This window comes from Mustela lutreola, chromosome 2 (assembly GCF_030435805.1).
Source record: "Mustela lutreola isolate mMusLut2 chromosome 2, mMusLut2.pri, whole genome shotgun sequence".
In the NCBI taxonomy this organism is placed as follows: domain Eukaryota; kingdom Metazoa; phylum Chordata; class Mammalia; order Carnivora; family Mustelidae; genus Mustela; species Mustela lutreola.
The window spans coordinates 10,158,202-10,167,744 of NC_081291.1; the positions used below are offsets into that span (position 1 = coordinate 10,158,202).

Genomic DNA, 9,543 nt, shown 5'->3' on the forward strand with positions numbered 1-9,543 from the left:
TGAGGTTTAGCATCAGTCTTTAATGCTGTCGTGCTGCACATTGACAAGTCACACGCTTTGGTCTCATGTTGGCAGTGTCAACTTACAATGAGTCTAAAGGTCTGAGCACCAGACTGGCCTGCAAGGAACAGACACTTGTTCCAACCCGGCCCCCCTCCCCAACTCCCAAGGTTCCTTTTGAATTCCATCGTGGCCCTGTACAGAGAGCAGCAGCTGCCATGGACTGGTTTCCTTTGAGGGCCCACCAACATTACACAGAATTATAAAAACATATTTACAGACGTTCCACAGTGCTCCTGTAATCAGAAGCAAAGACCCTTTTATCAAAAGGGATTATATCTAGAGCTGTGCAAAATTCAAAAGGATCAGATCCTTTTGAAAGAGTCCAGAGTCCATTAAATGAAAAACTACCTGGGCACTTGTAAACCCCAGGTGTGCCAAAAGATTGCCTTATAGATAAAAGAAAAAAAAAAAAAAAAGAGTGTGACCCATAAGTGAGTGCACGTGGCTTCAGAGTCAGGGGTCGAGAAGGTCCCCTACTCTGTCCAGGGTCCCTGACCCTCTAGGGAGATGCATCTGTGCAACTCATTCACATGAGGCTGGCTCCCTTGGTCCTGCTGGAACAAGAGGTATTGCTTGTGGGTGCCAGCCAGGCAGTTTTGCAAAAATAATCGAAGTTGGTTCTCAATTTGAGATGGCAAAAGAGAAAACAGGATTCTTCAGGGGAAGAGCAAGACAGGGGAGACAAATACAGAATAAAACACTAACTGATCACACAACAGAAACTGAGGAGTGTACAGGGTCTGGTAACCAAGATGGCAGGTTGGCACCACCTAATGGCCACAAGTCAAGGGACTACAGACACATCAAGTCCAGCTGTGGGTCTGCCTCTTGACCGTGGGCGGGGCCTGGAGGAGGGTACGGGCCCATCCCGGGAGGGCTGCTGGAACCAGTGGGACAGACTGGAATGCCTTTTCCTGCTGTCCCCACCACCAGCTGCCCTATCGCTCGAAAAACCACTTAAGTCTAGTGCACGACTTTGAAAGATTGTAATATATTCTCTGGAAAACATTCAGCAGTACGAAAGCCCTCCCTGGGCCCTCCCGCCCTCTCACGGGTCCACAACTGGTGGAACGGTCCGGAAATCCTTGAGCTCTGGAAAGGTCCCTGGTCAGTCCTTGGGAAACACAGGAGACTATATTGGAAGAATCTGCTCAAGTACGGTTCTTGACGTCTGGGGAATCCTTTCAGGGAAGATTACTTCAAACTCAATAATGAGGTCCCCGCGTTTCTCGGGCGTTTTGGGGAGGGGGAGGCCTTCTCCAGGAACTTTTCGCCGCATGCCAGGCCTGATGACATCTTTGAACACAACGGGTATGGTCCTGCCGTCCAGAGTGGGTACGTTCACTGTGCAGCCACACAGAGCCTTAGAGAGCAAAGACAGAACGTTAGATGGAAGGTATTTAGGATGCTCAACTCCCGTCCAGAAGCCATTTAATGTAGGGGGAAGCACCACCAGGCCCCTGTAACTAAGACCTTGCCCCCAGATATGGAAAACTCTGGAAAAACAGAGCCCTGGTCAGTCTCGTTTTTGCTATAACCCCCAAGCCTGGCTCCAAAGTGCTCAGACATATCTGTCAAGCAAACATCCAACGACTTCAAAATCCAACAATCTCCCTCCATACATACTACCATACTTATTAGTATCCTACCTCCCGAAGGCTGATCTTGGCTGGATAAATGACATCAGAGCCATCTCTCTTAAAGATATTGTGTGGCTTGTCCTTTAAAACAAAGACAATGTCAGCTGGAATGTTGTTGGAGGTCTGGTCGCCTTCCTTGGGGAAGGTGATTTTGGTCCCTTCTTTCCACCCCCGCTTCACTTCGATGGTCAAGATCTTGTCTTCGTTGCGAATGCTCTTTCCATCGGGGTTCAGCCGCTTATGGGAGATTTTCATCTTCTTGGTACAGCCGCTATAGATCTCTTCAAGCGAGACCCTAAGGTCGTGGGTGACGGGGGGATCTTGCTTCTTTCGGGTGGGCTCTTGGGCAGGACGGGAACGGCCAAAGTTCATGTTGGTGAAACCACCCATGCCCATGGGGAAGCCAGAGAACGGGTCATCAATGTCCATGCCTTCCTCCCCGTTCCGCTGCCCAAAAAAGGTGTCAAAGGGATTTCGGCCACCGAAGAACTCCGCAAACATGGCATGAGGATCTCCATGGAATGTGTAGCTGAAAGAGGTACCATTAGCACCACCACTGCTGCCACCACTGGGGCCACCACCCTTTAGACCTGAAAAGCAAAATCAGAAGAAATGAGATGGTGGTGAGCTTCTCTTCCCCTGCCTCCCCCACCCTTTCTCTCTAGGTGCTTTCACTAAGGAAAAAACTTGAGAACCATTAAGGGTGGGGGGGTGGGAGGAATTTTTTTTTTTTTCAGCCTGTCAGGAAGAGTAAAGAACCCTAAGTCAGAGTTAGACTCCCCCCTCCAGGTGCTTCAGCGTGCCAGAACAGGGGTAAAGGACTCAAGCGCCCTCTCTAGAGGACACGGAATTCCCAGCACTTCTTGACTAACCTATTCTCCCTACAAATACATTAAGATTTACAAAAAATTTATTAAGAGATCAGCTGAAAAAGGCACGCTCCACGATCAGCGCTCAGCAAGTGTTTACTCTCAGAAATACTCAAGAGCTAGGAATGTGTGAGGAGCAGAAATGAAAGCAAAACCATAAACGCAGCTTTTCAAATTCTCACATCCTGGCACTAATTGCCACCATCCTCACATAAAAACCCACTTCATTTCTTAAGACTCAGCACAGAAACCAGTCTGAGTCATCCACGGGCAACTGGACAACAAGACAGCTTCCTTCTCTGGGCCTCAGAGGCCTGCGCCGCTGCGGCCGGGCCGAGGCGGGTTCCTCTACACCTGGACTGCGTTCGGGCGCTGGCTGCCATCTACGTGCCTGGCACCAGGTTAGATAAGCACTTTACAGGAATTATCTCACTCCGCCCTCACAGGGGCCCCGGAGTGAGGTCGGCGCTAATCGGTGCGCTCATCCGCAGGCTCGCCGATCGCAGGTCAAGCCCTACGCGCAGCCACAAGCCCCACTCTGCGACCCTGGTCGCTAGGCCTGCCACCTCGGGCCAGGTGAGCTCCGGACTGCCGGGGCCGCGATGACACCGGCCCGGCTCGGCCTCGGTCCCCACTGCGTCGCATCCGCACCCCTGGGACCGCTTGGGGACGTGGGTGGAGGAGCCTAGGGAGGGGCAACCGCAGACATGCTAGAAGCTTCTGGGCGAGCTGAGCTGCCAGGACTCCTCCTCCCATCCGGCGGCCGCCAATCCGAGGGCGGAGGCCCGCGTGGCCGGAGGGCGGGGGCCTCTCGCCCACCGGGCCCGGGACGTCCCCTGGGGACGCTACAGCCCGGCCGCCGGGCCTCGGTTCTCCCTCCTGTCAAACGGCGGGGGCGCGCCCCTAGCCGCGCGCGCACGCACCTTCTTCCCCGTAGCGGTCAAAGATCTCACGCTTGCGCGGGTCGCTGAGCACGTCGTAGGCCTCGGCGATCTCCTTGAACTTCTCCTCGGCGCCGGGCTCCTTGTTCTTGTCCGGGTGGTAGCGTAGCGCCTGGCGGCGGTAAGCCCGCTTGATTTCCTCGTCCGACGCGCCACGGGCCAGGCCCAGCGTCTGGTAATAGTCCTTGCCCATAGTCCCCGCCTGCGGCCCGCCGCCCAGCTGTCGCCGTACCCCGGCTTCGCCGCCGCCCCGTCCCGGACTCTATATACCCGTCCGGCGGAAGCTTCCAGAGCCCGCCAGCCCCCTCCAGAACCTTCTGCCCCGCCCTCCGCACCGCTCCGACCAATCGCCGCCTCCCAGTCGGCGACGCGCGACGTCCGGGGCGGGGCTTAGCCGCCAACGGCTGCCCGCGCGCGGCCACGCCCCTTCCCTCTCCGCCCCCGGCAACGCCTCCCCGCGGCGCGCGCACTGAGCGACGAGGGCCCCGCCCACTTGACGGGGAGCCAATCGCGACCTTTTTTCACTGCCTTCGCGGACCCCGGTCGGCCGCGTGTGTTGTCCCCAGCCTGGGTCAATAGGTTACGGCACACCTCTCGGGAAGGGGCGGGCCGGATGTGGCCCCTCCCCTTAGGGCTGCCCCGCTCTTCCCCCGGTGACAGTAGAACTGCTCTCCGGCTTCTCATCGGGCTCTGGGAATGAGGGTTCTCTCTCCGGGTGATTCTGAGAAAGCTGGCTAACCTTGCCTTGCCCTAAGTTCCCCCCTACCCCGACTTCTGTAACAAGGGAAGAAAAATACCCACCCGCCCTCTTCTCTTGGCTGTGGGGAGAATGCAATGAGTCCCAGAACCGTCCCTGTCCTCACCATACAGGTTCCTATAACGCAAGGTGAGGCCCCGGGACAAAAGTTCACCTCCCCGGAGTGATCTTCTCTCCGGGGAAAAGGCTCCTTATGCCTTTCACTTTACCTTTTTCTCAAGAACACCTGTCACTGAAATCTGAAATTATCCTGTTCTTTGGTTTTCATGCTAAATCCATCTCCCTCCCAGCCTGCAGTTGCCAGAACCCAGATACTGGAACAGTATCTGGCATCCAGTCGCAGTGGACACTTCATAAATATTCCTGCCTGTTTTTAATGCACCTGCTTCATTTTTCTCCCCACTACATTTATGATTTGGGGGGCGGCATGGGTGTGTCATACACCTCTCAGGGTCTATGATTCCCCTTTGGCTCTGAGAGTCTGGGGTGCCTGTGGTCAAAGGCAGGACTGATGGGGACAGGAGGCTCAGAAAGGGGTACCAACGGAGGAAGCCATAGGGAAGAAGGGGTAGGCCGTGGTGGTGGTTGGGGTGGGAGGTTCCTGGAAGAGCTGCCTGGGAGGTGAGGGTGGTGTGATGCTGGCTCTGGAGCCAGACAGTAGTTTTCATTCCCAGTTCAGCACTTCTGGCTGCATGACCTTGGGCTGGTTACTGAACCATCTGGGGCCTCAGTTCCCTCATCTGTACAATAAGGATAGCAGTTGTACTTGCCTCATGAAGTCGACATTTGTAGTGTGCAAGACAGACCTGGCACAGAGGAAGTATTATCGAAGGGGTGACTAACCATCTCGGTGAATGATGGGCTACTGAGCCACCCCCTTCCTGGCAGCACCACAGCAAAATGCTTCTGGTGACTGCTGCCTTGGTGTAAGCTGAGACTTCTGAGAAACAAGACCATGGATTTCCCCCCGCTTTCCAGTTGGGGGGTGCTGGCGATCCTTGGCCACTCACTGACCTCACCAACGGTAACCATGTCAGTAAGGACTGGGTTAGTACACACACTGGCCAACCTGGGAGGATGATGGGTCTGGCCTGGGCATCCATAACTATAGTACAGCAGGGGCCCTGAACCATCATAAGGGGAAAATAATTCAATTTTTTAAAAGTTTCATAAATAAAAAATAAGTTACATAAATAAATAGCAGAAGAGTTCTTATTACGAAGGAAAACCCAGCATTTGTGAACTTCCTCATGGTTACATGCTAGTATTTTATGGTATAAATTTAATCTAGAGTTACAGATGTGAAGACCTCCAAAGGTGTTGGGCATCTTTGTATTTGGAGGCAAACTTAGGGTTGGGAACTCCCCCTTCCTAGGTAAGCCAGGGTCATGTTTGAGAATTTTTGTCTGCCCACCCAAACTACACAGTATAACCCCAACACCTCTCCTTAGGATTTTTTTGCCCTGGATATTCACTGGACACTTCAAAACATTACTGGAAAAGTGGCCTCCACAGAAACCTCAGCAGATCCTGAGCTCTCAACTCAGAGAAGATGGGATGGTTTAATTTTATGCATCGGTTTGGCTGGGCTTTGGTACCCAGATGTTCAAGTAAACACAAATCTAAGTGTTGTTGTGAAAGTATTTTGTAGATGTGGTTAAGTTAATGTCTATAATCAGTTGACTTAAGTACAGTAGATGATCTTGGATAATGGGGATGGGTCTTGTCCAATCAGTGGAAATGTTTTAAAAGCAAATAATACCGAGATTTCTCTGAGGAAGAAATGTCAGTTCCTGGCCAGGAGTTTCTAGCCTGCTGTTTTGCCCTACAGATTTCAGACTTGCCTAGCTAGCACCCCTAATCATGTAAGCCAATGCCTTGAAATACACCTTTTATTCACACACACACACATACTCACAAACACGTATATCCCGGTTCTGTTTCTTTGGGAGAACCCTGACTGATGTAGGAACAAAACAGGTGAGTCTGGAGTCATTCAGCCTCAGCTGAAATCTGGGACCCACTATTTACTTATTTACAGCCTGTGTGATCTTGCGTAATGTGCTTGATCTCTTGGAACATTAGGTGTGTCCTCTATAAAATGGAGATAAGAATAGATCTTAACTCCCAGGGTTGCTATGAGGATGAAATTAAGAGGGGCCATTACACTACAACCATATGAACATTATAATGACAGCTGACACTGACACGACCCTACTATGTGCCAGTCTGGCTCTAAGTGTTCCATATGTATTAATTCATTCACTCCTTGCAATAATCCTGTGGGGTTGGCCTAATGTTACTTGCATTTTGCAGGTGGGAAAACTGAGGCTCTGAGAGGTCATGTGACTTGCTGCATGAGGTCACCGTGAGCAAAATGCTGAAATGTAAAGTGTTTAGCACACTCAGTATTTATGGTAAGCACTCAGCTTGTGTACAATGTGATTCAGATGATGATAAAGCCTTCATTTTAAATAAATGATCACTACTGTTTTCAACTCTGCTTCTCTTCATCAAAAAGACCTTCAAAAGCACTACAACCATATAAACCAACAATTCCACCCCTGGCTGGAATACCCACGTGAAATAAAAACCTGTGTTTACATAAAAGCCCATGAGCAGATGTTTATCAAAGCTTGATTTGTAATTATCAACAGCCATTAAAACCTAAATGTGCTTCAGTGGGGGATAATCAAACTGTGACCTAGCCACATGATGGAATAGTATTCAGCCATAAGAAAGGACTGAGTTACTGGTACAGAAAACAATGCAGACGAACCTCAAATGCATTATGTTAGTGAAAGGAGCCAGACTCAAAAGGCTGTCTGAGTCGTACTGTTGTGATTCCATTTTATAAGGCATTTTGGAAAAGGTAAAAGTGTTAGGGCAGAAAGCAGATCACTGGGGGCTGGGATGTGCTACAAAGGGAGACAGGGGAATTTGGGGGGGATGATGGAAATGCTCTGTATCTGGACTGTTATGTTAGTTACACAACTGTATATATTCAGAGCTGTACACTAAAAAAGGTAAATTTCACTGTATGTAAATTACAGCTCAATAAAAAAAAATTCTATGGACCTAAAAACAAAAAAGGTAAGACTGGGTAAAACTTGGGAAGCCTCTCTCTGGGGTTCCTGACATAGTGGAAAGTTGCTACTCAGCCCTGGCTTGTCTGGTCTAGGCTTTACTTTCTCTCACACAGCGCGAACCAGCTCCATCACATACCCCAAAACAAGCCAAGCCAGGTTCCCAGAGAAATCAAGATCCTACCTTACCTGCACATGGGAACTACAAAAGGAGCTTGTGAGACAGATAGACACACCAGAACTTCAACATTCAAATGATCATGGGTTCCCCCAAATCTGAGATAAAAGGAGCTCCCCACTCATTCATCCTTCAGTACTGCCACAGCACCAGACCTTTCTGGAATTTCCGTCTTGGAAATTGCCATAAAGGGCTTTTGGCAGTTGGCTCAGCAAACTAGCTGTGACTGTTATGAATTAGCCACTGTATTGGGGGTGATGAGGACAGAAGCAGGGTCTAGCTGTCCCTAACGGGGGTTCTGTTAGTGAAAGAAGCCAGACTCATGAATGGTTTGAACAAAGTGGCCAGTCTTCATTCTGAAGGTGGATATTATTTCTGCTGACAACCTGGTTACTGGAAGCCAGATGAGACCAATAAGGAGTGCTTGCACCTGCAATATCCATCTAAAACAAGGGGGTATTGTCCTTTCTGAGCTGGGTCCTGCCCTTCTATGAGCTTCCTGTGGGTGAGGAGAGGGTGGAAATTATTGGTATGCCCTTTTTGGCACACAGCAGAGTAGGTTCACAGAATGATTTTGTGCCTATTGAGTGAGTGTGGGGCTCAGGAAAACAGTATTGAAGGGTAAATTCCAGAATGTTCTGAGTCTGTAGGGATGTACATGGCCTCTGTCTAGAATGACATCAGTTTGGATCCCACACACCTTAACTAGCTGGAATACAGCAACAGAGAAGACACACTGACCGACCCAGCCCACATTACAGAAGCTGGAAATTGACAGGGCAAAGTAGCAAAACTTGGGTGGATTTTAGGGGTTCAACTGTGCCTCTCAGTACTTCACAATTAGATGTCTCAAGTAAGTCAACTTGGTAAGATTTTAACTTTTTGTTTCTAAGTGATTGTTCCTCCTGTCCCCCTCAATGAAGGCAGGGAGGAGTGAAGCCTGTCAGGCCACAAAGTATCTCAAAATACTGTGAACACTAACTGCCAACAGAGAAAAGATCTGTGTTTTTGAAAGCACAATTATAAAACACTTTTATGGGGCGCCTGGGTGGCTCAGTGGGTTAAGCTGCTGCCTTCGGCTCAGGTCATGGTCTCAGTGTCCTGGGATTGAGCCCCGCATCCGGCTCTCTGCTCAGCAGGGAGCCTGCTTCCCTTCCTCTCTCTCTGCCTGCCTCTCTGCCTACTTGTGATCTCTCTCTGTCAAATAAATAAATAAAAATCTTAAAAAAACCAAACAAACCGCTTTTATGGTTTCATCTCTTTTGCCCAGATAGGCCTGGCGAAAAAGACAGTGAGTTTCTCAAGACCACAGCCTTGGATTCCTTTACTGGAAGTCACAGGTCCCCAAAAGCTGTAGCTTTAGAAGTTTCCAGAACTGAACCTGGATGACTAAGTGTTAAGCATTGACTCACCTTGCCCCACCCTGCTCCCCTGTGAATCAGTGATTTACCTTTGATGACTTCTCACCACATTTCTGATGTCAGGCCTCTAAGCTCCAGAGGGTTCCACAGTTGATGAAGGCTCAGGGGCGGGGTCTGGAATGAGGAGAAAGTAGAGAAGGTGAGGGAGTGTGCCAGGTGCTCCTAACTCTGTCCTGAAATCTTGAGTGTGTGCAGGAGGCTGTGTGTGTGAGTGTGTGTGTGTGTGTGTGTGTGTGTGGTGGCATCCAACTTCTCCAGCCTGCTCAAGACAAATAATCAAAGGAGCAAAAGCATGGCATGACTCCAGACCAGCACTGCCCAGTAGAGCCAGTGTGACGCAATACAGACAACCACAAATGCAAACCAGGTCTGCGATTTTAAATTAGTTAATTAATTAATTTCAGATTTTATTTATTCATTTGAGAGACAGAGGGAGAGAGCACAGAGGGAGAGGAAGAAATGGATGGGGCTCAATCCTAGGACCCTGAGATTGTGACATGAGTCTAAGGAAGATGTTTAACTGACTGAGCCACCCAGACATCCTGATTTTAAATGTTCTAATAGGCATTTTAAAAAAGGAACTTAATT

General features: G+C 49.9%; 1 protein-coding gene across 3 annotated transcripts; it reads right to left on the reverse strand.

Annotated features, from left to right (window-relative positions):
* DNAJB1 (DnaJ heat shock protein family (Hsp40) member B1) lies at positions 1–9,069 on the reverse strand. Of its 3 annotated transcripts, none has more exons than XM_059160242.1 (3): positions 8,985–9,069; positions 1,713–2,293; positions 1–1,426 (listed from the first exon to the last, which is right to left on the reverse strand). In XM_059160242.1, the coding sequence occupies exons 2-3, from the start codon at positions 2,202–2,204 to the stop codon at positions 1,196–1,198; spliced, it is 723 nt and encodes a 240-aa protein (XP_059016225.1). In that variant the 5' UTR covers positions 2,205–2,293; positions 8,985–9,069; the 3' UTR covers positions 1–1,195. The 3 variants fall into 3 exon arrangements, with proteins under 3 accessions (XP_059016225.1, XP_059016222.1, XP_059016224.1); XM_059160239.1 differs by lacking the exon at positions 8,985–9,069 and adding an exon at positions 3,496–3,821; XM_059160241.1 differs by lacking the exon at positions 8,985–9,069 and adding an exon at positions 3,139–3,400.
* Between the last annotated feature and the right edge of the window lie 474 nt (positions 9,070–9,543).